This window comes from Procambarus clarkii, chromosome 51, assembly GCF_040958095.1.
Source record: "Procambarus clarkii isolate CNS0578487 chromosome 51, FALCON_Pclarkii_2.0, whole genome shotgun sequence".
Lineage (NCBI taxonomy): Eukaryota > Metazoa > Arthropoda > Malacostraca > Decapoda > Cambaridae > Procambarus > Procambarus clarkii.
In genome coordinates this window covers 9954125-9981980 of record NC_091200.1, presented here as the reverse complement: position 1 = coordinate 9981980, position 27856 = coordinate 9954125, and the positions used below count along the sequence as shown (strand labels likewise).

At 45.7% G+C, this 27856-nt stretch overlaps 1 protein-coding gene across 5 annotated transcripts in view; it reads right to left on the bottom strand.

Annotated features, from left to right (window-relative positions):
* LOC123774596 (uncharacterized) overlaps positions 1-27856 on the bottom strand; it is a 50635-nt gene that overhangs the window by 11330 nt on the left and 11449 nt on the right. For all 5 annotated transcript variants that reach the window (XM_045768999.2, XM_045769001.2, XM_045769000.2 and 2 more), the window contains 5 exons: positions 22715-22874; positions 15901-16013; positions 10719-10856; positions 6117-6318; positions 2241-2385 (listed from right to left, as the gene is read on the bottom strand). In XM_045768999.2, coding sequence (XP_045624955.1) covers positions 2241-2385; positions 6117-6318; positions 10719-10856; positions 15901-16013; positions 22715-22874 — 758 coding nt within the window. The remainder of the gene's footprint in view (positions 1-2240; positions 2386-6116; positions 6319-10718; positions 10857-15900; positions 16014-22714; positions 22875-27856) is intronic.

Sequence of the window (27856 nt, the reverse complement as noted above, 5' to 3'; positions counted from 1 at the left end):
AGACCAGTAATCACTTAGAAAGGGGAAGGGACCAGGGAGTCAATGAAGCCCAACCAGAAAGCTGCTGCTGCTTCTTCACCGTTTCTGCTTCAAGCAACCTTAGATACACATTTGAAGAAGTCTAGTAGCCCAAATAAGACTGAAATTAGCAATAACCTGTATGTAGATAATTTCCAGGGAACTACCAACAGTGAAGGAAAGCTGCTAAGCAGCTTTTTGTCATGAAAACATAAGAGGTATAACGGTAAAGTATGACGTTGGATACTCAAATTCCTGTTGAACGGAACACAAAGAGTAACAGTCAATCAAATAAAATTGAGTCCAAGCACAGTTAGAAGCTCTGTACCTCAAGGTACAGTTCTTGCACCACTGCTGTTTCTTATTCTCATATCAGATATAGATAAAAATACAAGTCACAGCTTCGTGTCATCCTTTGCAGATGACACAAAAATCAGCATGAAAATTACCTCTGCTGAAAACACTGAAAAACTACAAGCGGATATTAACAAAATTTTCAATTGGGCAGCAGAAAATAACACGATGTTTAACAGTGATAAATTCCAGGTACTCAGGTACGGAAAAAATGAGGATCTGAAACATAATACAGGGAAAGCGAATAGTTTCCAACATGCACATAACGAGCAAAGCTTGTAAAAACAGGCACATGAAGCAAACACCAAATTTTGGAGCAATATGCAAGCAAATGGGCCCCAACAAGACAAGAGTCCAATGGATGGCCAATACTTATTTAACAATTGAGGCTTGGCGATTAAAGCAGCAGTCTACACAGATGAACATTAGCTGAAGGACTGATTAGTGGTGACTTGACAGCCAGCAGATCTCAGTGGTGCTACCACCTGGTATTGGCCAGCTGTAACTAAGGGGTTTGAAACTAACTAATGGTTCAGTTTGCATTTCTCTGTGAACCTTGTACTTGTCCATTTTACTTCTCTTACCTTTCTGAACATTTCCTTGGTGAGGATGATCATAACAGTCCCCTGCTTCCTGTGCATCTGAGTGCACCTGGTTCTAGCTCTGGTCTCTGGCAGGCTCTTAAGGATTCATAGGCTGATGTGAGTCACACGGATAGAGCTATCCCATTGTGGCTACTGGGAGGCACTGTTTGGCTCCTCCAGAAAATGTTGTATTAATTAAATATGAATAAAAGTGCTATAGATACCTACCCACAGTTTGACCACCATCTAATCGAACATTCTGATTGGTAAGTTTTATTCATATTTTCCTCATTTTAAGCAGTGAGAAGCCTGCTTTCCAGGTAAGCTACTTAGCAAGCTACCAAGCTGTTTTTGTTATGTACATGGACATCAATAACAGTTTTTCCTCACTTTCATTCCTTGATATTTCATTAAAAAAATACAGAACATCCTGCCTCTACGTCAGCTCAAAATACAGAACAGGGAATATGTCAAAGGTTTCTCAATGATACAATTTTAGCAGAAAGCATGTTGAATGCATAGCAGAACAATTGTTTTATACCTAAACCTGCTCAAAGTTGAAATTAAACTGAAAAACAATGTAACAGAAAAAGTCAGTCATTCTAAAGTAAAGACTGATTATGCTTTGAGGAGCAGGATTGATGAGAAAAACAATCCTGTATGAGAGAAACAGTGCCAGGAAGTGTCAGCCAATGAAACTTCATCTTGGGATAACTTCTTCGTAGAAACCCTCAAATTCACAAGTCTACCACACCTAAATATTACAAGTAATAACACCTAGACATCAATCATTCAAAGAGGGCATGTAGAACAAAAATCTTATTCCTTGGTGAGGATCTCACCAAGGAGAGATCACCACTGACAACAACAAAAATCTCATTCCTTGGTGAGGATCATTCCAATTATTCTGCTGTATACTGTATTTTTATATAGATCAAACAATCTGCTAGGACAGGATGATTTAACTCCCAAATGCTGTAGCATAGCTTTCAACGTCATTGGCTGACAATTGAGGATACTGCACTAGATTCAATTCCTTGGCGGGATGAGATGGTTGGACATGTTTTCTTTCACCTGCTGGTCTGTTCATCTAGCAGTTTCCAAGAAATATGGAGACAGGGTGACTATTGTGTTAATGTTAAGAAATAAAATAATGCTTCTCTTACCAAAAAATGCTCTTTGCTTTTCATTTGCAAACTCTATTAAATTTCCTTACATTAATTCATGGATTAATTTAAAATAATTTTCTTAAGCATATAATCCAATACAAATTAGTCAACTTACAAAACTGCAACAACCAAGTTTGAAACTTCTGGAAATAGGGTGAGGCAAAGTCCAGGTCCCATAAGACCGAAGAGTGTCATTAAACGGCGCACCCTTATTACTGGCCACCCCACTGATATCAGCTGATCAGCAATGTGACCCCAGGCTGTAAAGGACAAAATATAAAATCATCAAGTATTGAATGTAATGAAACTTCCTTTGCTGGTGAGCCCTTAATAGCCCCATAATTAAGTGCAGGGCCAACCAAACCCTAACCCTTAAACTCCTCTTGTTGTTCTCAAATGACAGACTGACAATGGTCCTGTCATTTGTAATTTGATATTGTGAATGATTTAACCTGCCATTATTCAAATACAATATTCATAGTTCCTAAATATTCTATGTGGTTGTTATTTGACACTAGACACACCTGGAAATCAGTTGCCATATTTGGGAAAAATCCTGAAAGCCTTACTTGCCGTCTTGGGCATTATTCAAAAATTGACACCATGTCGGGTGCAATTACCATCAATTTATTGACAGCTATGTACAGAACAAATGACTATGCAAATTTCCAAGGACTTTTACAGACGCAGAGATATTTGTGATAAGGAGAAATCTAATACAAATACCGAGTAGTTTACTTTAAAATTAATTCTCAGAATTTAACTTTTCAACATTTCTTCAATTCACTACAGCCAAACTAAAATGATTAAAAAATTTTCCCCACATCAGAGATAATTGTTTTACAGTATAAAAAACCAGTGTTGAATGTAATGTAACGCCATTTTCTGGGTGAGTCCCGGAGGCTCCCCGGAGGCTAGGCTGATGTGCTAATGTCAGACTTTGACATCAGTCATGTGGTTATCTTGAAGTTATCTTGAGATGATTTCGGGGCTTTTAGTGTCCCCGCGGCCCGGTCCTCGACCAGGCCTCCACCCCCAGGAAGCAGCCCGTGACAGCTGACTAACACCCAGGTTCCTATTTTACTGCTAGGTAACAGGGGCATAGGATGAAAGAAACTCTGCCCATTGTTTCTCGCCGGCGCCTGGGATCGAACCCAGGACCACAGGATCACAAGTCCAGCGTGCTGTCCACTCGGCCGACCGGCTCCCATCCCATGTGTATGGAGTTTTAAGAGCCTACCGGGGACCACGAGCCAGAACCTGGCCTCAGGAGGAAAAACACGCAAGGGCTAACCAAAATGCCACAACCAAACCCCAACACGCACCCTCGGTAACAAAACTGCATCAAAATTGCACCTCATAACATCCAGACACAGGAAACCGTACCTCATAACAGTCCGCACCACCATTGTACCACGTAACCCGTGGAGGTGGGACCCCGGGACTAACTCAAGCATGGGACGGACATGCATACGAGTGGGACTGGATGGGTACAATGAGGAACTGTCCCGCATGGGCCTCTTGGCCCATGCGGGACATGGCCCTCTAATATAATGTGCGTATATAGCGTAATAACACCACACAGTATTGTTGAAGGAGAAATATTAGTGCGTCTGGCCTTGAGGGCGGCAGCCATCAGCTGACTGTGTGAGGTCCTACGTCTTCGTGCCTTTACTCACCATACAAGCTTAGATGTATAGTTATGGTGAACAAAACATGTAAATACAAATAAATATAACATCTGTATATAAAAGCAAAAACAGTATGGTGGGTGGAGAATGGTGGCAAGTCAGGTGAGGTGAGGGAGGGAGGGAGTGGCAGCCAGTGGCGGGCTGCCACTTCCACTCAGCATACCAACTTAGTGGCTTGTTATGGTGAACACGAATGTAGATACTTATATATAGCGTCTGTATATAGTGAATAAAAGCAAAAACAGTATTGTGGGAGGAGAATGTGGGTGACTCAGGTGACTTGAGGGAGGGAGGAAGTAGCAACCAGTGGCGGGCTGCCACTGGCACTGCCACTCAGCTTGCTAACTTAGTGGTTCGTTATGGTGAACACGAATGTAGATACTTATATATAACATCTGTATATAGTGAATTATAGCAAAAACAGTATTGTGGGAGGAGAATGTGGGTGAGTCAGATGACTTGAGGGAGGGTGTGAGTGGCTGGCTGGTACACGGCGGTCACTCCTCTTTACTTTTTGACTCATAATAGCTACTTAGTGGTTCGTTATAGTGAACAAAACATGCAGATACTTATATATAACCTGTGCTTATAGTGTAATAACCGACAAAGTATTTGTTCACTGATTGATGAACATAATTGAATCAACAATATGCACACCATATTTTTGAGTACAGCAATGAATCACTCATTTTATTATATAAATATATCAAACTACACACTATTGAATAATATTACAGCAAAAAAACTATGAAAAATCAATCAGAGACATTGAAATAATTAGGTAATTATCTCTTTGTGGCAACTCCGGCCTGACAGCTGGCGATCAACAGACCGCCTGGGACGCACGCTGAGTCAGCACCTGTTTTTTGCCAGACTTCCCCGCCCTATAGCGGGCAATATATGCCACTTACGATTTTTTTTATTATTTTTCCCGTGATCAGTGAACACAAACTAACAGGTTAGGAAGAAAAAAATATTTTTTTTTTTCAAAATTACATGCTCCTGTGGGGAAGAAAGGATATTATACCCCTAGCATGTTAAGGGTTAAGCCCATAGTCTTCCAACTGACATCTATTTTACAGAATAAATAATTTTTTTGTAAGTAGGGATGATGCAGTTTTACAAATATGTGTAATTTATCAGAAAGGTTGAATCTCAACCTGCTTGAATATGGGGTCAATGACTGTACTTAACACTTTCCTGGATTTTCGACTTGGACTTACGGGCGGTTTCCCTAACCGCTTGTCGGATCACGACGTAAATTTACGGACCGTGTTTTATATTGGGTATTTACTACTCGATCAACTTGGGGTTTGTATGAATATGTTTGCCATTAAATTGTTGTTTTCTCTAATAGGCACTGTGCCTATTTGAGAAAACGGCAATGTATTGTAACTTAGAGGAGAGACTATTGAATTGGTGTCACAACGAGGGTAATCGCGCACTCCACACACTCTTGTGTTGGCCGCGATCATGATTCTACATTTATATGCATATGTCTGTGTAGAGAATTTTATTCCGAACACTATACAAGCAAAAAAAACGGAGTGAATCAAGTATAAACTTGAAAAAACATGAGCAAAGTAAAAACTTTTTACGCTCACGGGTACAAACACGTGTAAGATTCGCGTAAGATTTTATTCGCCGCAAATTTATTTGATGCTCTGTTGGCCAATTCTACCCACGTTTTTATAGAACTTTCTATTGCGAACACATTGCAATAAAAATGAAATACGTAGCTCAAGAAATAATGTCATGACAGTGAAATAAGTATAATCTTTCAAAGCGCTGCATCACAACAGTGTCGTCGCTGCTGAAATCACGGCTTACGCTTCGCCCAGTTCCCACACTCGTGCGGAACATAATTAGACATTGATAGGCATATGTCTGGGTGGGGAATTTTATTGCGAGTTCAGTGATATCAAAATAAGCGCTGTAGGATGACTGTGAGGCTGGCAACAAACGAAAGAGTATGAACATTTACTTCCTGTTTGGGTGTCACGGCGAGTCATCTTCGTGTTTATTTACTTCGTGGTGGGATAGCAAATGCTTGGGTGACATTTTATGCATATGATCCTGTAGAGAATTTTATTGCCAACGCATTGATACCAAAATGAAAAACGTAGCTCGAGAATTGATGTTAGGAGTGTGAAAAGATGATAAACTTTTTTGTGTTCACGCTTGAGCGCCCAGAACGCCGCGCGCACAACCCGCTTTTTTTCAGGGAGTGCCGCGCGCACTAAAGTGTTAATTTACACTAGAGCCTTGTATCATGAGTGTTTAATGTCTCACTTACTTACCAACACCAAAAAGAGAGTTGATGATATAAGGCACTGCAGTGAGACTCATGCTCTCTTTGTTTGCTCCCAGCGTCCGTGATAGGTATGTCGGCAGCCACTGCATGATGATGTAGTTGCTCCAGTTCATAGCGAAATGAGCAATATAGATTGACCACAATGACCAATGGCTTATCCACTCTACCCAAGACACACACGTTTTTTCCTGAAATAAATAAAAAACCAGCGTTGAATGTAATGAAAAGTCATTTCCTGGGTGAGACCCGGAGGCTTCCCGGAGCTATCCAGGCTGATATGCTAATGTCAGACTTTGGCATCAGTCATGTGTATGGAATTCTTTAGGCCTACCGGGCAGAACCTGGCCCCTCAGAGAGGCAAGGGGGAGCAATGGCCTATAGAAGCCCCCGTGTGGTTGGAAGCATTCTATATCGGCCATCGACCAGGTTAGGCACCCAGAAAGGTAAGGATACCATAACAAACCCCTATTCTGGTGAAAATATTGCTACCATAAGCCGAAGAAGTGGATAGAACTCCCCAAACAAAACGAGCAAACTAGTGTGACCTCATCCGTTGCCATGCTGCCGTCTCCCCGGGAGGAGGAAGGGGGGAGCCCCAGACCTATCACGGCGGCGATCCACACCCCAGTTCTGAGGCTGGATGTCAAAACACGCCAAAAAAATGCCGACCGGAGGGAGGGGAGGGATGCTGGGGAGCCTCCGGGTCTCACCCAGAAAATGACGTTTCATTACATTCAATGCTGGTATTCTAGAGGGAGCCCCTATGGCTCCCCGGAGCTAACTACCCACAGAAGAAAAAAAGAGGGACTTACCCGGGAGGTGGTTGCTGCTCACTCCTCAACCCGAAGTCGAGACAACTGGCTGCATCCGCCGACCCAAAGCGACACAGACCCGACAGGGCCCAGGGACGTTAACAAGGTAATGAGCAGCCAGCACCCTGTTCGACCGCCAAAATCTCAGCGCCCGAATGTCAGCCCAAGACATATTCCCAAAGACGGCGACAACAGCCGCGAACTTGAGAACGTGATGGGCACAGGGATAGACCACAGGCTGGCTAGCCTAAATAACCCTGCGAACGACCTGGGAGACCTGCACTCGCGAACTGGGAAGAAGGGAAACTGGATCAACCCAAAGCACATCCACGGACACAGAAGCCGTGGCGCACAAATAACGGCGGAGAGCCGCAACCGGACACAAAACATGATGCACCCCCAGCACTACCAACCAAGCATCAACAACCCAGGGACCCCTCCGGAAAGCAGCAGTCTCATTCTTCGCCAGAAAAGAAGAAGAAGACTGCAGACGAACAAACCGATCGCCCCGACCGAAAGAGCAGAAACCCCTTCGCCAGAGGAGAGCATGAAGCTAACCAACCCAACCCCCAGGGGCCAATGCCAACAGAAAAAGAGCCTTGGAGAAACAATCCTGAACCAAAGGGCCCACAACAAACCAAGGAGAAGAAAGGTAAGAAAGCACTCTGTCCAATGACCAGGACGGCTCAGGCGGCGCATGAGCAGGCCGGAGGTGAAACAACGCCCGAGGCAGCTTATGAAATGGCACAGACATCACATCAATACCGAAAGCAAGCTGAAGCGGCTCCGCCAGCGCCACACGATACGAGGCGACAGTGTTAGGCATAAGAAGACGGTCCTTGAACAACCAAGAGAGAAAGGACAACACCACCCTAACCGAAAGCGAAGTACAACGATGAAGACGTAAGAAGAAACGGAAGGACCACCAGGAAACTTCATACTGCCCGCAGACGAAGCCCGCAGGTAGAACACTAACAAGGAAGCCACCTGATCACCATAGAGATGATGATAAACTCAAGTAAGAAATACCATACGTGAAGACTTGAGAAGATCGAACCAGCCCGAACCTGCCCCACCAGCCCCGAACCTCCCGAAGGGAGGGAGGGCTACCTAACACCACCGGAGACCACGCAAAACTACCCGAAATACCCACGAATCGTGGGACCAGGAGTGAGCAAAGAGCGCAAGCCTCCACCACCTCGTCAATGGGGCGAGCTGCAAAAGGGCCGGCGCCCCTTACGAAACCTAGAACCTCGTACAGAGCAAACACCACACCAACCAGACGAAGGCGAGTCCGAAAGAGGAGCCGAACCCGAACCTGACACCAGTGGCCTACCACGACAAGAGGAACCCCGAGCCTTGGCACGACCCTTCCGGGAAGGCCCACCACAAGACCCCCGGAGAACCAGCAAGTCCGACATAGGACGGCAAGAAGCCGAAGCAGCCTGAATATACTGCGCAACGGCTGAAGCCTCAAACAGGAGAGGACAAAAGGGCGGAGACATCCTAAGAGCTAAGGCCCAAGCGGATTCCACAGAAGAGGCAAACACCGCCTGCCGATATGCGAGCCGGGAAGCACAAAACAGCGCAACTGCATCCCGCAAGATCAGCACGAAAAGCTTCAGCATGGCAGCCGACAAGCGAGCCGCCGAGGCCAAGGCGCCAGAAGCCAAAAGGCCCCGGGCGCGCAAGTCCTCAACCACCAGCACCACCAAAAAGGAGGGGACACATTTTCTTTCTGTGAGGAGCTCCTTCAGCTCCCCCGAGCTATCCAGGCTGATTTGCTAATGTCAGACTTTGGCATCAGTCATGTGTATGGAGTTCTTTGGGCCTACCGGGGACCACGGCCTAAACCTGGCCCCCTCAGAGAGGCAAGGGAAGCAATGGCCTATAAAAGCCCCCGTGTGGTTGGAAGCATTCTATGTCTGCCATTGACCGGGTCAGGCACCCAGAAAGGTAAGCATTCCAAAACAAACCCCTATTCTGGTGAAAATATTGCTACCGAAAGCCGAACAAGTGGATAGAACTCCCCAAACAAAACAAACAAGCTAGTGTGACATCACCTGTTGCTGCGCCGCCGTCTGTGCAACTCCTCCCTCCCCGGGAGGGGGAAGGGGAAGCCCTAGACCTACTACGCCGGCGATCCACACTCCAGTTCTTGAGGCTGATGCAATAGGCAGCGGTTGTGTGCTCTGGCTCCAGATTTTTACGACGCTGTGCCTTGTGTGTGGCGGCTGTTCTCCCAGGGGTGCGAGAGCCAGGAGTTACTCTTCAGTACTCGGGCTGCATGCGCCTAGGGTTCCCTTCCCTAGGTGCCCTGTAAGTACTGCCCTTGGAGCTTGGGGTTACCTTTCACAGGTTCCTTGGGATCTGCCTCTGTGGGTTCGTTTAACTGCCCGTTTCGGCCGCCCTTTGGGTACTTGGGTGTTTTGCCTCCCTAGTTTACCTTAGGGTACGAGGCAGTTTCACACTAGTGAGGGGCGCAGGGTGCTGTGCAGTTGCTATCACCAATCATAGCAGCTGGCTCTGCTCCTTAGGGTACGTTATCCTCTTGCGAGGATATCTAGATGTTATCTCCTTTTCTTTGCAACCAAAAATTATCAGGGACTTACTCCGATCAACTGAGTTTTGCACCAACTTCGGATTAGATGCCAATTCCTTTCTCACTTCCAGCCTAATGTTTGTTTTATCTTGGTTGCTGCAGTGTTTGGCTTCTTTTACAACTTCTTTAATTTTTTCCTTCTCCTTGGCCACTTGTGCATAGGTGAGTTGCATATCTTTCTTGCACTGTTCTATTCCCTGTGTAACTTCCTCCATCTGTGCTAACAAAAGCTGTTTCTCCTGTTGAATTTCCTTACCTAACCTATTGTAGTCATTTATGTTTAAATTTACTTTAACTTCTTCCAAAGCTATTTTTAAGAGTTTATTTTCTTCTTCCATGGCTTTGCAATTTGTTTCCAATTGATTCTTATTCTTGCACAAGTCTTTCTTGGTCCTTCCCCGGTCTATGGCAAGATGACCTACTTTAAATATAAAGTGTTCATGGCCATTGCTCCCTTTGCCTCTCTGAGGAGGGCCAGGTTCTGGCTCATGGGCCCCAGTAGGCTTACAAACAACTCTGTAACTGATGCCACTCAAGTAGAAGGCACTTGACCAGTAAGAAAGCTTAAGGAAGCCAATGGGGCTTCCCCCAGAAATATCCACAACCATGCCAGCTTATGAAAAGCAACACAAGCACTTGTATTTAGCCAAGTTTTTGTATTAAATTTTCTGTAGTGTGTGTGTGTACCTAGTTAACAGTGAATGTTATTTATAGTAAACTTGCAGATAGTGAGAGCTGACTGTGATGCATACTGTATTAGACATTTCAGTAAGTCTAATGCCTTTATTTCATTTAGTTACATACAACAATAATTAATGACAATTATATTTTATTCACTCATAAGGTTTCTGAATTATAAATGTAGAGTACAGTAGACCAATATATGACAGTTTTGACATACTGTAATACAGTTTCCATTAACTGAAAAGAAATTATCGTGCATTATTATTATATAAAGCACACTGACTGCATACAGTCAATGCACATGTTTGCAATATGTAGTTTACCAGGAATGTTACTGCCACATATTATAAGAGTGCACTGTATTTACACTTATCACTCACAAATCGAATATCCTAACTGAAGGTAAATGCACAACTTACTCAACTTTGTTAACATAAGCTTTAATTGATTCTCAGTAATAAATCATATATAAAAAGACAAATTCAATTACTTGTTCAATTAGCTGTTGTCCCTCTTCATCTGATAAAATGGGTGGATCATGGTAGGTCAGCAGCCAACAAACCACCCATACTAGACCAACAAGGCCAAACAATTCAAAACTTACACGCCAGTCCAAGTGAGGAACAAACTGAAAAAGAGAAAGCATGCATGAAAATAAATTTTGACTCACTGTCAAAGTACAGTACCTTAGACCAACCATAGAGTCAAAACATTCCAACATTCATCGTAAGTTAAATTTCATAATATTAACAGATTAAAGTGTTGAATGTAACAAAACATCTTTCTATGGTGGCCTTTTAACAGTTATCTGAGCTTAATCATTTTCACTGACAAGCCTTATGAAATCACAACAGTCCTCAAAGACCCACCCAAATTTACATAAGAGCCAAAATAAATATAGCGCAGTCTCTCTGTGAGGCAAAGAGAGACTGATAGTGATAGATCAATCCAAAGGAAGGATAGAAGAACTTTCAAACTCAGTAGTTCCCCAAGCTTTTACTGCCAATATGCAATTCAACAAAGAAGAATGGTTTTCCAGAAAGGAAATGAAAAGAACACAAAGAACAAATGAACTGGGAAGGGCCAAACGATGGGAAACAACAGTAGAACAGGATTGGCATAAAAGAGCAACCAGAAGTGCCAAATGCCTAAATTCCCTAGATGTGACACAGTTGAGGAAAATCTAGGAAGGTGGTTAAAAGCCAACTGCTGGACAGACTGCTTAGGAATTCTGAACCCAGGCAGTAGCCATGGTCGCAGGAGCTAATACATCCAAAGCTATGAAAGCATCCCACCTTTGGAAAGGCAGCATAGCCTCTGGAAGGGAAAGTAGATGCAGATTCTGGAAAACCCAAGGCAACAAAGATATGACCAAAGGGCAAAGGGACAGCCAACAGAAAATAGCCAGCACCAAGATGACAAACCAGACCAGACACGCCTAGACATAACGTCGGCAGGATGTTACCGTACAGACACACCAACATCTCATAACACCAAGAAACACCCTGAAAAATTACCAACCAGGAAAGGGGATCCAGAAAGACCCCATGGTCAGGATATTGGCAGAGAGCCAACCGCCAGAAGAAAACAAACTGCCCTAACAAAGGGTATTGGATTTTCAACTTTGTCAAACAGAATGCAGAGAGTGATGGTCAGTCAAATAAGATTAAGCCCAAATGCAGTGAAAAGCTCTGTAACCCAATAACCCTGGGCACAGTTCTTGCACCACTGCTATTTCTCATTTCTATCTCAAATATAAACAAAAATACTAGCCACAGTTCATGTCATCCTTTGCAGATGATACAAAAATCAGTATGAAAATTGCCCCTGAAGAAGACACTGAAAAACTACAGGCAGATATTAATAAAGTCTTTGATTGGGCAACTGAAAATAACATGATGTTTAACACTACACACAGAAATCACAATAGTGTGATGCTCTTGTGATTTCTGTGTGTAATGAAGTAAGGGCGAAGAGGTAGAACGGCCTATTAGCATAGCTCGAGTGCATGGGGGAGTTGTGTAAAACTCGGGTTTGCGTCTTGGAGAGGCTGCAGGATCCAAGTAAGTTAGGTACAATTTCTGGTTTCAACTCTTTTTACCATGTCGTAGCTCAATCGATTAAGGCAGCGTCTGGAATGATCTCGGACGTAGGTTCGAATCCTCGTCACAGCCCTTGTGGATTTGTTCATGATGTTTAACAGTGATAAGTTTCAGGTACTTAGGTATTACTAAGTTTCAGGTACTTAGGACAAACGTGGAAACGAGGAACTTAAATGAAACACAGGGAACAGGACACAATCAGACCTACTCATAGAAGAAAAAGCAACATTGAAAAAATCTGGGAATTATGATGTCTGACGACCTGACATTTAGTGAACATAACCGAGCAAATATAGCGGTGGCCAGGAAAATGATAGGATGGATTATGAAAATGTTCAACTCCAGAGACCCCACAGCAATGCTAATAATATTTAAATCACTGGTGCTGTCCCGTCTTGAGTATTGCTCGTTACTCTCTTCCATTTTCAGAGCAGGAGAGATCTCTGAATTAGAGAGAATACAGAGAACATATACGGCACGCACAGAAACAATAAAACATCTCAATTATTGGGAATGTCTGAAAGCTCTCAAAATGTACACTTTGGAAAGGTGTACATTTAGGTAAAAGGTGTACATTTAGGTAAAAGGTGTACCTTTAGGAGAAAGGTATCAAATAATATATATATGGAAGACACTGCAAGCCAGATCCCAATTTACACAGTTCAACACCATCCCAGCAAGCATTAGAAATATTGCCAGAACAAAGGTGGATGTATTCAAGAGGCACTTAGACAAGTTATTGCAAGAAGTGCTGGATCAACCAGACTGTAGTGGATATGTAGGCCTGCAGGCCGCTCCAAGCAACAAACTGTTGGACCAAGTTATCACAAGTCGAACCTGGCCTCAGACCAGCCTCTGGGAGAAGAACTCCTGAGACCCTCTACAGGTATGCTAAAGGTAAAGGGGCTCACCACAGACTCAAAACATTTGGGAAAGATGCAGTGAAAAGGGAGCACACTAGCCATGGTGGAATGGACCCACAGCCTAGACTTTAATGGCATTTCCAGTGTAAAGAGCAAGGAAAACAGGCAATCAGAACCCCCATGAAAAATGTCAAGAACTTACACCCCAAAGAACTTGTCACAGGGACTGGAAACACAAGGCTGATAGCCCTGGAAACAGCTCTAGAGCAGAAGGAAAAAACCATGGACAGGAATGGCAAGTATAAGCTACAATGTATCCTTTCATCTTACCTGATATGATAAATTAAAAAACCTGCCCAAAATCCAGTGTGTGTATTCATCTGTCCCAGTCGATGGCAGATATAGAATGCTCCAAATCACATGTGCATTTCTATGGGCCATTGGTCCTCGTGCCTCTGAGAGGGGGGCCAGGTTCTGGCTCGTGGTCCCCGGTAGGCCTAGAACTTCGTGATGCAAAATAGTTAGGGTATCCATATCAGCCATGGATAGCTCTGGGGAGGCGTAGGGGTTCCCTCCAGAAAAGAGGCCTGGTCGAGTGACCGGGGAGCCCCCCAGAAACAGGGAACCACCATATCAGGCCCTGGGGCCAAGTCATCTCCCAAAGCCCTGACCTCAAAAGAAGAGGCCTTACCTTGAGGTTACCTTGAGGTGCTTCCGGGGCTTAGCGTCCCCGCGGCCCAGTCGTCGACCAGGCCTCCTGGTTGCTGGACTGATCAACCAGGCTGTTGGACGCGGCTGCCCGCAGCCTGACGTATGAGTCACAGCCTGGTTGATCAGGCATCCTTTGGCGGTGCTTATCCAGTTCTCTCTTGAACACTGTGAGGGGATTGCCAGTTATGCCCCTCATGTGTAGCGGAAGCGTGTTGAACAGTCCTCTGATGTTGATAGAGTTCTCTCTCAGAGTACCTGTTGCACCTCGGCTTTTCAACGAAGGTAATCTGCACATCCTGCCATGTCTTCTGGTCTCATGTGATGTTATTTCTGTGTGCAGGTTTGGGACCAGCCCCTCCAATATTTTCCACGTGTAAATTATTACGTATCTTCTCCCGCCTGCGCTCAAGGGAGTACAGATTTAGGCTCTTTAGTCGGTCCCAATAGTTTAGATGGGACCGACTAAAGAGCCTAAATCTGTAGCCTGCACAGCTGCAGAAGCCGGAAGAAAGGGGGGCCACTGGTCAGACCCAGATGCTAGGTGGGGGTACCACCAGAACAGAGAAGCATATGCTATATACACAGGGGGCAACAACCAAAGGCAAAGCCCCCTACCAGGCAGGAAAACAAAAAGAAAAAGAAAACCCCGCAAGAGGACAGTGTACCCAGGCAGAACAGAGCTGGATGCTATGAGAGGTAAAAACTAGCTGCACAGTACCATGCACCTCTACCAGTGTAAACTGCCTCTTACCCTAAGATGAACAAGGATACCAAAACAGACTGCTCCCAACCACACTGGGGTTTCTATAGGCCATTGCTCCTTGTGCCTCTCTTGAAGGGGTCCCCGGGTTCTGGCTCATGGTCCCAGTTGGCAAGAACTCTGTGCACATTGACTGATGCCTGAGTTATACATATCTATTCAGCATGAATAGCTCCGGGACTCGCCCAGAAAATGGCGTTTTGTTAAATTCAACGCTGGTTATTTTTAGTTAATTAAATTATAGCAATAAAAACATTATACAGAGAAATCTCATTAACACTTTCGCTGCCCTAGCAGGAGACCCGTCTCGCACCTCAAGGTAGGTCAAGTGGTGCGCGCTAACTCACCACCACCCACAAATGTTTATACTCTTTTTAGCTTTCTGACCTCAATTTCTATGATATGTAGTTCCATTTGGTATCAAACTGTTCGCAATAAAATGCTCTAAAGAAATACATGCATAAGGGAACATACAAGTCTCTCTTTCCTATGCTTTAGACCCATCGCGCACTGCAAGGCAGGCCGAAAGCTCACCACCACACAAATTTTTTTATGCTCTTTTCAGCTTTCTGACCTCAAATTTTGTGCTACATTGTTCAATTTGGTATCAAATTGTTCGCAATAGAATGCTGTAAAGGGATATTTGCATAAGAATATACAAGTCTCCCTTTTCTATACTTTTGACAAAAACTCAATAACTTTTCCCTCATACATGTTTCTTTCGTAGCTTTTGTCATGGATTGGCTCTGTTCTTGATCATTATCCATCTGGAAGTCAATTTGCAGTGTTTATAAAGCCGGTAACAACAAATACCCGAGATAAAATAACCAGAATGGGGAACTTTTCAACTCGAGGTGAGGCCACAGCTGTCACAAGAACAGTGAGCCTCCAGCTTGGGTGGGCAACCACACGGCAAGGCTCAGGATGCCACGTGGGGTATACAGAGAATGGGCTGAAACTGGTGCACTTTTTAAAACAAGTCCCGTAGTATTCAGACAATAAATGGAATTTCTACAAATTTAAAAAAATTATTGATGCCGTTTGCATCATTGGGCATTCTCTGTATTTTGGTTTTATGATGTCTACGTCATCAGGCAGCGAAGGTGTTAACGTGATACATCAATGAACAAATCCAACACACCTGGGAACACCCAGCGCATAGGTTCGAACTCTCATCAAGGCTCCTGTTGGATTAACAAAAACATTACTAAAGGTAAATAGGAAATGCAAACTAACCAATGATGCAACAGTCTGGCCTATAGAGCCAGCAGCAACCATGTACCCAAAGGCTCGACTACGCTCCTCAGCTGGGATGTGTTGAGCAAAGAGTTGAAATATTGTAGGCAAACCTAAGAGAAAAATGTTAGATATTATAATGTATGAACATTTTAATAGAGATGGATAAACATGAATATCAAAGTGATAAGTATATTTAGAGTAGGTGATGTCCTTAAAAAAAATTGCTGAGTGAATAACGTATTATGGTAAGTCTACTCTTGATGTAATGACTCCCAATCAGCAGTTTTGTTGGATGCAGAAAACTTTGAGTTCAAGTGCATTCAGAATATTGGATCACACATTTTACCAATTGGGAGGATGTAATGAACATGGCAGGCCTCCTACCCAGGTGAGTACAGCACCCTGAGGTGTCAGTGCTTTCAGCTCCAGTTTGCTACTGAGGGGATCTAGCACAGAAAATAATGCCTAGCTGACTAAGCTGGTGTTCTGAGGTAGGATACTTGGGAGAAAGTAAGGTGTGTTATTGGTTATCTTCTTGAGGTTATCTTGAGATGATTTCGGGGCTTTAGTGTCCCCGCAGCCCGGTCCTCGACCAGGCCTCCACCCCCAGGAAGCAGCCCGTGACAGCTAACACCCAGGTACCTATTTACTGCTAGGTAACAGGGGCATAGGGTGAAAGAAACTCTGCCCATTGTTTCTCGCCAGCGCCTAGGATCGAACCCAGGACCACAGGATCACAAGTCCAGCGTGCTGTCCGCTCGGCCGACCGGCTTGGTAGTCATATTTTATTTCAAATATTGCTAGGATGAGGTTTTATTAACAGAAGTACTAATATTAATATCAGTGGTATTAGCATAATATTTTTGCTGTACAGTATCAGTAAAATTTCATCAGATACTTAAGAGCTCTTCCTCCCACAGCTTATATTAAAATTTACCAATTTTTCCTGGAACACAATCTGCCAATTAACTTACAACTTCGGCCCCCTATTACTGTTGGATAAACAGTTAAGAATCAGAGAACAAAAGTCACTAACTTTCCAGAGATGAATTACTGTAGACACTTGATTATCCAAGATTTGAATATCTGGAAAATGCCCTTATACGGCCAAAATTGTGACCAGATAAAGTTATCTCAATATCCGGCCAAAATGTCCATGGAAGCCGGATATGGTCACGGAGGAAGGAAGAACTGTTGTGTATGTGACTTGCGTTAAGCCTAATGAAGGGAGGTGGCGTTGGCGGTGTTCCAAGAATCAACGACTGTTGATAGTCGGCGACCTCAACTTGAAATCCATAGACTGGGAAGCATATGAAGCTAAAACAGAAGATTTTTGGACCTGTAGATTTGTAGACCTCATCCTGGAAACATTCTTGTATCAACATGCTAAACAAGCTACGAGGATGAGGGAAGGGGACGTTCCCTCCATGCTAGATTTGATATTTACCAGGAAGGAAGAAGAGATATTTGACATTCAGTACCTTCCTCCCTTGGGTAAAGGTGACCATGTTTTTTTGGGAATAAAGTATGCAATGTGTTATAATCTGGAAGAAAATAAGGCGGTTGAAGCAGTTGAAAAACCTGACTTCAGGAGAGGACATTATGGCGACCTTAGAAAATTTTTTACTGAGTAAAATTGGACAGACTTGTTGCTAGTCAAGGAAGTGAATGAGATTTATGTCAAGTTTTGTGAAATATATGATAAAGGCACAAAAAAATTTATACCAAAACAGTTTAGAACAAAATTTTTTGTTCTAAACTTGCCGCATATTTCAAATGCCTTAATTTTTTTTTACAGTAAACTATACTGGAAACCTATATTCTAATTTGATGAAAATGAACATTGTTGTAATCCACAAGTTAGTAGGAATTATTAGCTAGAGGATCATTACTACAACACTTAACGAATGATGATTGGAAGTACATGTTAGGTAGACAGACTATGGATCACATATCTAAGAAAGGTCAATGGATTAAGACCGAAGCTGTTTAGCCAAATTAATAATTCCTGGAAAGAGGAATTATTCTTCGTCAGGCTTCTAGGATCAAGGTTACCGCTCTAGGGATAAGGTTAATCAGATTATACCTTCCTCGAGAGGCGTGGTGAAATGTTTGAGGCCATGGTTGGCTAAAGTCAGTCTGATTGTGGGAGTTGAACTGGCAAGTCCTCTGGATCCCCGTTTGCAGCAGCAGCGAAGTGTAGCGGACAGCTATGCGAGAACCTAATGTGATCTTAGTGACCAAGTTAAGTCTGCAGTATGTGAGTATTGAATGAAAGACTAACCGGGTGTGGAGCGTTGTAGTAATCATTCCGTATTAGGGACTTAGGCGGAAGTTACGAGTGTGGGTGGTGACCGCGGAGGTCAAGTGGTCTATGGGTATTGGAAGTGTATTCACCTAATAGAATATGTAATATGTTATTATTTGTCAGAGACTATTCTTTGAAATTAAATGACAAAACCCGACGGCCTTTAAATACCTTCCATATGTTCACTCATTGTGTTCCAGTACAAACCTAGTGGTACGCCTCATGGGTCTGGTGTGTGTAGGAGTACACGGTGGTAGTAACGGTTGCTGAGGCAAGGTGTTATGTGTTGTGTAATCGCTGTGTTCGGAATGAACCGGGGTTCAGCGTCACAACATATTTGGTGGCAGCGCAAACAGGTTTTGGAACACTTTGAGAGATGAAGGAAGTGTGTTACTGGTTTAGTTGGTGAGGGAATGTTCGGGAAATGGTAGACGTCGGGTTGTGGTGAGAACGGTGCTAGACGGAGGAAAGAAGAGTCAGGTGAGACCAGGTCAGAGAAGTTAGTTAATTAAAGAGACTAGGCCATTGTGGGGCACATGTGGGGTTTATTTCTTTCTTTCCAAATGCCCGCAACGAGAGACGGCTAAGATGCAAGTGTGGATCACTGAAGCATCGGGATCCAAAACAAGTGCACGGCTCGTATTGCGGATTATACAGAGTGGCGAGGGAAACTAGCGCGGGTGAATGTGAGCCAGCGTGGGCCATGTGCGGGCCAAACGATGTGCGGGCCAAGCGATAGGTGGGCCAAGCGAGATGCACCTTGGAGTTTGTTTTATATCGTCGGTATGGTGGCAATAGTGAGAAACCGTTGCTAAGGTGAAATCAAGCGTGAAAACTACGTAATTTAAAGTTAATTAAATTTCATGTAACGTGTAAATCGAATATTTTCAGGATAATGAAATATTACCTAAAGTACTGTGCGAGTTCCGGCGTTGTCAGGTGTAGATACAGAAAATAGGCGCAGTGAATTATGGACGCCTTGGCATAGCGAGCGACGCGTAATTTGACGTCTGGGGTTTGCCGTCTAGTGTACCCTGGAGAGGGCCATGGAGATTTTTAGTGGGTACAGGTAGCATTATGGAGAGTGTTACCTTGGACACGGGGAGCGTGTCCCGTTGGTGGGGGTGTGTGGCGCCGGGAGTAGTGCATGGTTGTGTATTGGCGTTTGTACGCCGGGGTGTGTAGTGTAATGCACGTGTAGTGGCGTATTAGACGCCAGCGTAATGACTAGTTTACTGTAGTGTAATGTGCATGTTTTGACTGTTGATATTATGGCTGTAGTATAGTGCATGACATTGTTGGCATTGTAGCGCCAAGGTGTAGCATGTGTAGCATAACTGGTTGTTGTAACACCGGGTGTATTGTAGACATTAGCGTTGAAGTATGTTAACGCAGGTGGTAGTGTGTGGCGGGTGGCCACTACACAAGAAATTATGCCTGACGAATGTTGGTCAGGTAATTAACGGATTACGAGAGAAAAAGAGTGTGGTGTTGAGTGGTGCATGGGCGTGGTAGTTTTTGTAGAGTGTGGGGTAGTGTGTAGAGTGTTGTGTTGAGTGGTGCATGGGCATGGTAGTTTTTGTAGAGTGTGGGGTAGTGTGTAGAGTGTGGTGTTGAGTGGTGCATGGGCATGGTAGTTTTTGTAGAGTGTGGGGTAGTGTGTAGAGTGTGGTGTTGAGTGGTGCATGGGCATGGTAGTTTTTGTAGAGTGTGGGGTAGTGTGTAGAGTGTGGTGTTGAGTGGTGCATGGGCATGGTAGTTTTTGTAGAGTGTGGGGTAGTGTGTAGAGTGTTGTGTAGAGTAGCGTGTGTAGTGGGTGGTGTAGTGTTGTGGCGTTTGGACGCCTGGTATGGAGTGTGGTGTTGTGGAGTGCATAGCGGCACAGGAGGCCAGGTGGTGGTGGGTACGGTGAGTATCGGTGTAATGAGGTCAGGTGCGTCAGGACGCAGAGCCTGGCTGTTGAGAGACGTGGTGTTATAATGAGGTCATCAGTGGTTGGGTTGACCAGAGGTGATGGTGTGTCGGAGTGGGTAAGCCTTATGGATAAGATTATAATGTAGAATTTCAAAATTTCAGGTGATGATGATTGCAGTGGGCGAGCCAAGTAGATATACTAATTTCTCATTAATTAAGTTGTTACAGGAATCTCGCTAGAGGCGAGCCAGTGGCAGTATGATGCTTTAGTGACATTAGTTGTGAAATGATTTTAATGAGGTATTTATTGTGATAATGTATGTGTATGTATATACTGTATATTACCTCATCGGCACCATTACTGAGTGTTAGGCTTGAGAAGGTCCCCCGGGATCATGTCACAGAGCTTCAGGTAGAGTAGAAGGGAAGCTATGAGGCTACACTCAGTACTTCTAGAAAAAAAGGGGGAGGAAGTGAAGCCAACGTGACGTTATAGGCGAAATTCGCCCCCTGACATCAAAGCAGGGATAAGGGCCAGCTGCAATGGTTTTGCAGCTGCGCTCAGGCTATATACGGGGAGAGAGTAAGGAGCCGAGGGGGTTATGTAATAATGGGATCGAGCCAGGGGGCTCCGAGGGAATATTTTGCAGGTACAGCGGTCGGGAAGGTGTGAATACAGGTGGACACACTCTGGGCGGATGGGCCTAGAGTAATGTGCTACAGCTGTGGTGAGCACAGCAAGGAAGGATGACCAGAGAGCTGTGAGGTATCTACAGCGTTCTGGGATTGGTGCCCTGGAACGAGACGTCAGCACAGACCCGAGGGAACATGACCCTGGGGTAGGAATCTCCGTTGCTCTGGAGGCCAGGATCACGTTAGCTCAGAGCAACGATGGGACATTGACAACATTCACCAGGCTGGACAGCCTGGGTTTTGTCTGGGTCATGGAGGATCTATGACCTAGCAACCATGGGACACGAAGACAAGAGAAGTGATGCTGCCAATTGTGGAGGAGGCCAGTGAAACATTGTGTGATCATTGTAAGCCCTTATGTCAACAGTACAGGGCAAGATGTTAAATTGTTAGTAACTTATTACTAAGGATGAAGAACCTTAGATATATGTGTGTTGTGTATATATTAATGACTAGTGTCATTTCTGTTTAAGTGCCAGCATTCTGGTCCATGAAATTTTATGGTTATGTTTGTATGTAATTATATGTCAGCAGTTTAGGTATATGTGCATTGTTGGAGATGGGAAAAATTATTACAGACTATTTTACCTGTGCTATGATGTGAATATAATGTATATGTTGGAGAAGTGTTGTGAGTCATGTCGGGGAAAATTTTAATTTATTTCATCGTGTGTATGATGAACTTATTGGATGATTTTTTAGTTGTACATATATGGTGGGTGCATCCTCCAGGTCCTTGCACTAATGGAACCATTGCAATGATGCATATGGGGACATATGCGTGTTTAAGGAGGGGAGTGGTGTTGTAATCCACAAGTTAGTAGGAATTATTAGCTAGAGGATCATTACTACAACACTTAACGAATGATGATTGGAAGTACATGTTGGGTAGACAGACTATGGATCACATATCTAAGAAAGGTCAATGGATTAAGACCGAAGCTGTTTAGCCAAATTAATAATTCCTGGAAAGAGGAATTATTCTTCGTCAGGCTTCTAGGATTTAGGTTACCGCTCTAGGGATAAGGTTAATCGGATTATACCTTCCTCGAGAGGCGTGGTGAAATGTTTGAGGCCATGGTTGGCTAAAGTCAGTCTGATTGTGGGAGTTGAACTGAGAAGTCCTCTGGATCTCCGTTTGCGGCAGCAGCGAAGTGTAGCGGACAGCTATGCGAGAACCTGATGTGATCTTAGTGACCAAGTTAAGTCTGCAGTATGCGAGTATTGAATGAAAGACTAACCGGGTGTGGAGCGTTGTAGTAATCATTCCGTATTAGGGACTCGGGCGGAAGTTACGAGTGTGGGTGGTGACCGCGGAGGTCAAGTGGTCTATGGGTATTGGAAGTGTATTCACCTAATAGAGTATGTAATATGTTATTATTTGTCAGAGACTATTCTTTGAAATTAAATGACAAAACCCGACGGCCTTTAAATACCTTCCATATGTTCACTCATTGTGTTCCAGTACAAACCTAGTGGTACGCCTCAAGGGTCTGGTGTGTGTAGGAGTACACGGTGGTAGTAACGGTTGCTGAGGCAAGGTGTTATGTGTTGTGTAATCGCTGTGTTCGGAATGAACCGGAGTTCAGCATCACGACAACATATGCTATTCTGAGAGAACAATACTGTAACATTAAATGAACAATTGGTGATAGTTCATATTTTTTATTCTGAAATGAATATCTGAAGTTTTCAATATTAAATTTTAAAATTAATTTTGATTCTCTTGCTTTTCAAGTTACACTGTGATCATTTATACAAAGTTGGAGCATTTACCTAGTTGATTATGCAAAAAAAAATGGGAAGTGTTTGTGCAAGTTTTAAAAACTTATGTTAAATTATTTTGTCAAATCGTATTTGAATGTATTGCGCTGTTGAAGGGTTAATGCAACTCACCAAGGCCTTCACCAAGTCCTAAAATAACTCTCGTACAGATGAGGGCAGGAAGATGTGGAGCAGCCAATGGTGTGGCTGCAGTAGAGAGGGACCATAACAATACTGCAAAGCAAAGAACTCTTCGCCCACCATAATTATTGACTGCAATTGCTCCCATGATCTGAAAATTAAAATGCACTGTTAAGTGAATCCATGAAGTATTAAATAGCTAAGCATTGTACAGAACTGTATAAGTACAGCACTAATGATGGAGTTTTAAGCACTCATGCTTAAAAACCAGCATTGAATATAATGAAACGCCATTTTCTGGGTCAGACCCGGAGGCTCCCTGGAGCTATCCAGGCTGATATGTATCTACAGTATTAGCTTTCTGGCATCAGTCAAAGTGCATGGAATTCTTACCAACTGGGGACCATGAGCTAGAACCTGGCCCCCTCAGAGAGGCACAAGGAGCAATGGCCTATAGAAACCCCCGTGTGGTTGAGAGCATTTTGCCTGCCATCGACCGGTTCTGGTACCCATAAAGGTAGGTGCCACAAAACAAACCCTTATTCAGGGTAAAATATTGCTACTGAAAGCCGAACGATTGGACAGAACTCTCCCAAACGAAAATTAGCAAATGAGTATGACGTCATCACGTTGCTGCGCCGCTGTCTGCGCAACCCCACCCCCCTCCCCGGGAGGGGAAAGGGGGAGCCCCCAGACCCTCATGCTGGCAATCCCACTGGCAGTTCTTAGACTGGATGTCAAAAACATGTGTAAACACCACCGACCGGAGGGAGGGATGCTGGGGAGCCTCTGGGTCTCACCCAGAAAATGGCATTTCATTACATTCAATGCTGGTTTTCTGGTGGGAGACCCATCGGCTCCCCAGAGCTAACTACCCAAAGACAAGGAAAAACACAGAGACTTACCCGGGAGGCAGTCAGTCCTCACTTCTCAACGCAAAGTTGAGACAACTGGCTGCAACTGCCGACCCAATGCAACAAAGGCCATACCAGGTCCAGGGACACTGACAAGGTAGCGCGTGGCCAGGACCCTGTTCGACCTCCAAAACCCCGAGTCCGAATGTCAACCCAAGACATGTTGCCAAAGACGGCGGCCAAGGCAGCAAATTTACTAACATCATGGGCATGAGGATAGACCGCAAGCTGGCTAGACTTAATTACCCTGTGAACGACCTGGGAGACCCAAGCCCCGGAACAGGGAAGGAGGGAAACCGGGTCAACCCAAAGAGCATACCCGGCCACTGAAGCCGTGGCGCACAAATAACGGCAGAGAGCAGCAACTGGCCACAACACATGATGCACTCCAGCCTGACCAACCAAGCATCAAGAGCCCAAGGGCCCCCTCTGGAAAGCAGCAGTCTCATTCTTTGCCAGAAAAGGAGATGGCTGCAACCGAACAAACCTACCACCAGGACCGAAAGATCAGAAACCCCTGAACCGGAGGAGTGCATGATGCTCCCCGACCCAGCCCCAAGAGGCCAATGCCAATAGGAAAAAAAAAAAGAGCCTTAGAAAAACAATCCAAAACCAAAGGGGCCACTACAAACCAAGGAGAAGAGAGAAAAAATAGAGATCACCCGGTCCAAAGACCAGGATGGCTCAGGCAAAGCATGAGCAGGCTGGAGGTGAAACAACGCACGAGACAACTTGCGGAACGAGGCAGACGTAACATCGATACCGCACACAAGCTGGAGCAGCTCCACCAGTGCCACACGATTTGAGGCGACAGTACAGTGGGGACTAGACTTACAATTTTAATCCGTTCCCAGAGACGAATTGTAAGTCGAAATATCATAAAAAATGAATTTTCCCATAAGAAATAATGGGAATTGAAGTACAGGGGTACCTCAGTTTGAGAGTTTAATCCGTTCCTGGAGACGGCTCGTACAGGCATTCCGAAAACTTGTATTCCGAAGCTAATTTCCCCATAAGAAATAATGGGAAATTAATTAATCCGTTCCTGACTACCCCAAAAACCCCACATCAAACTAAATTTTTATACCTAATTCATCTAAATAAACCTACAAAACTATGTTCAAGCTATTACTTACCTTGCTGTTGAATGCTGTAGGCGTATGAAAGATGGTGAGGAGGGGGGAGGAGGAGAGGAGTTACTGTTTGGAAGGGGAGTCCCCTTCCATTATAACATCAGGCAGTGAGGACTTCACTGGTGAGCACACACTGGCACATTTTGCCTGCATACCACTAGGACTTGTTTGTCTTACTAAGAATCTGTCTAAAGACACTTGTTTTTCCCTACATTTTAACACTTGTCTGTAGTAAGACATCATATTGTCATTTAAAAGGTCAATGCAACAGCCTGCTACAGCTTTATCTGGGTGAGTTTTTTCAACAGAACTTTGCAGTTCTTCCCATACTTCACACATTTTCTTAATCAAGAAGGGACATCCTCTACTGCCTCTACTCACAGCTATTTTCTTAGGTTGAACCTTATCAATGGCTTTCTTGAGACCCATGGCGAGATATATAACAACTACTTTTATGCTCAAACGCCAAAAAACCAGCGTTGAATGTAATGAAACGCCATTTTCTGGGTGAGTCCCGGAGGCTCCCCGGAGCTATCCCAGGCTGATATGCTAATGTCAGACTTTGGCATCAGTCATGTGTATGGAGTTCTTAGGCCTACCGGGGACCACGGCCAGAACCGGGCCCCCTCAGAGAGGCAAGGGGAGCAATGGCCTATAGAAGCCCCCGTGTAGTTGGAAGCATTCTATGTCTGCCATCGACCGGAACAGGCACCCAGAAAGGTAAGCGCCCCAAAACAAACCCCTATTCTGGTTAAAATTGCTACCTAATACCGAACTAGTGGATAGAACTCCCCAACCGAAAACAAGCAAATTAGTGTGACGTCACACACTGCCGCGCCGCTGTCTGCGCAGCTCCCCCCTCCCCGGGAGGGGGAAGGGGGAGCCCCAGACCCCCCGCGCCGGCTACCCACACCTCAGTTCTTGAGGCTGGATGTCAAAAACGCGAAAAACCGCCGACCGGAGGGAGGGAGGGATGCCGGGGAGCCTCCGGGACTCACCCAGAAAATGGCGTTTCATTACATTCAACGCTGGTTTTCTGGGGGGAGCCCCGTCGGCTCCCCGGAGCTAACTACCCACAGACAGAAAAAGAGGGACTTACCCGGGAGGCGGTCGTCGCTCACCCCTCAACTCGAAGCCGAGACAACTGGCTGCAACCGCCGACCCAAAGCAACACAGGCCCGACGAGGGCCAGGGACATTCACAAGGTAACGAGCAGCCAGGACCCTGTTCGACCGCCAAAATCCCCGCGCCCGAATATCAGACCAAGACATATTCCCAAAGACGGCAGCAAGAGCCGCGAACTTACGAACGTCATGGGCACGGGGATAGACCGCAGGCTGGCTAGACCTAATAACCCTGCGGACGACCTGAGAGACCCGAACCCGCGAACAGGGAAGAAGGGAAACCGGATCAACCCACAGCGCGTCCCCGGACACAGAAGCTGTGGCGCGCAAATAACGGCGAAGCGCCGCAACCGGACACAAAACATGATGCACCCCCGGCCTGACCAACCAAGCATCAACCACCCATGGACCCCTCCGGAACGCAGCAGTCTCATTCTTCGCCAGAAAAGAAGGAGACGGCTGCAAACGAACAAAACTATCACCACGACCAAAAGAGCAGAAACCCCTGCGCCGGAGGAGAGCATGAAGCTCCCCTACCCGACCCCCAGAGGCCAAAGCCAACAAGAAAAGTGCCTTGGAAAAACAATCCTGGACCGAAGGGGCCACAACGAAACGAGGAGATGAAAGGAAAGCGAGCACTCTGTCCAAAGACCAGGACGGCTCAGGCGACGCATGAGCAGGCCGGAGGTGAAACAATGCACGAGACAGCTTGCGAAACGGCGCAGACGTAACATCGATACCGAAAGCAAGCTGAAGCGGCTCCGCCAGCGCCGCACGATACGAAGCGACAGTGTTAGGCATAAGATGACGGTCCTGAAACAACCACGAGAGGAAGGACAAGACCACCCGAACAGACAAGGAGCTAACACGACGAAGACGCAAAAAGAAACGGAAGGACCGCCAGGAAACTTCATACTGCCGCCGAGAAGAAGCCCTCAGGTGGGACACCAACAAGGAGGCCACCTGATCACCATAGAGATGATGATAGACTCGAGTCAAAAAAACCATACGCGAAGACTCGAGGAGAAGATCGAACCAGCTACGTGACGTACCGGCCCGATCTGCTGAAAGAGGCGGAGCCGCGGGAAAACCCTCGGGTTCGGACACCGAGCAACCAGCGCCTGAAACCAAGGCTGGGCCGGCCACCAAGGGGCCAGAAGGACAACTCTCCCCCGGTAAGTCTCTAAGCGAGTCAGGACCTGGAGCAACAGCCGAACTGGGGGAAAGAGGTACAGGAACCCCCACCTCGACCAGTCGAGCCGAAAGGCATCGACCCCGACGGCCTCGCAATCGGGGAAGGGCGCCGCATAAACGGGAAGACGCCGCGACCACGCCGACGCGAAGAGGTCCACTTCGGGGCGCCCGAACGTCTGGCAAAGCCAACGGAAGGACTCGTCGTCGACCGTCCACTCCGTGGAGAGGGGAACGAAGCGAGACAGGGCGTCGGCCAAGACGTTGGACACGCCCCGTACGTGAACCGCCAGGAGAGCCAAACCCCGAGAACTCAGCAGACGAGTCACCCGAAGCGACCAACCCCAAAGAGACAAGGACCGCATCGAACCCCCGCGGTTCAGGCAATGAACCACCGGAGAGCAGTCCGAATGGAGCCGAATCGTCGATCCGCGGGCCACCCGAATCCTCCCCAGAGCAAACCACACTGCCGCGAACTCCCGCACCGTACTGTGAGCTCGACGGAAGGACGGATCCCAACGCCCCTGGCCGGCCTGGTGAGCACTGGTCACAAAACCCCAGCCGAGAGACGACGCATCCGTGTACACATCGAGCGAGGGCTCGGGTAGGCGCCAAGGCACTGAACCCCGAAAAACCCGAAGAGGAAGCCGGTGACGCAGCAACCGACGCAAGGCCCCCGGGGGTCGAACTCTGCGATCGCGAGAGAGGCGGAAGGGGGAACCCCGAAGGAACCAGAACAGCCGTCGAAGCCAAACCCGACCCGGCGGGTAG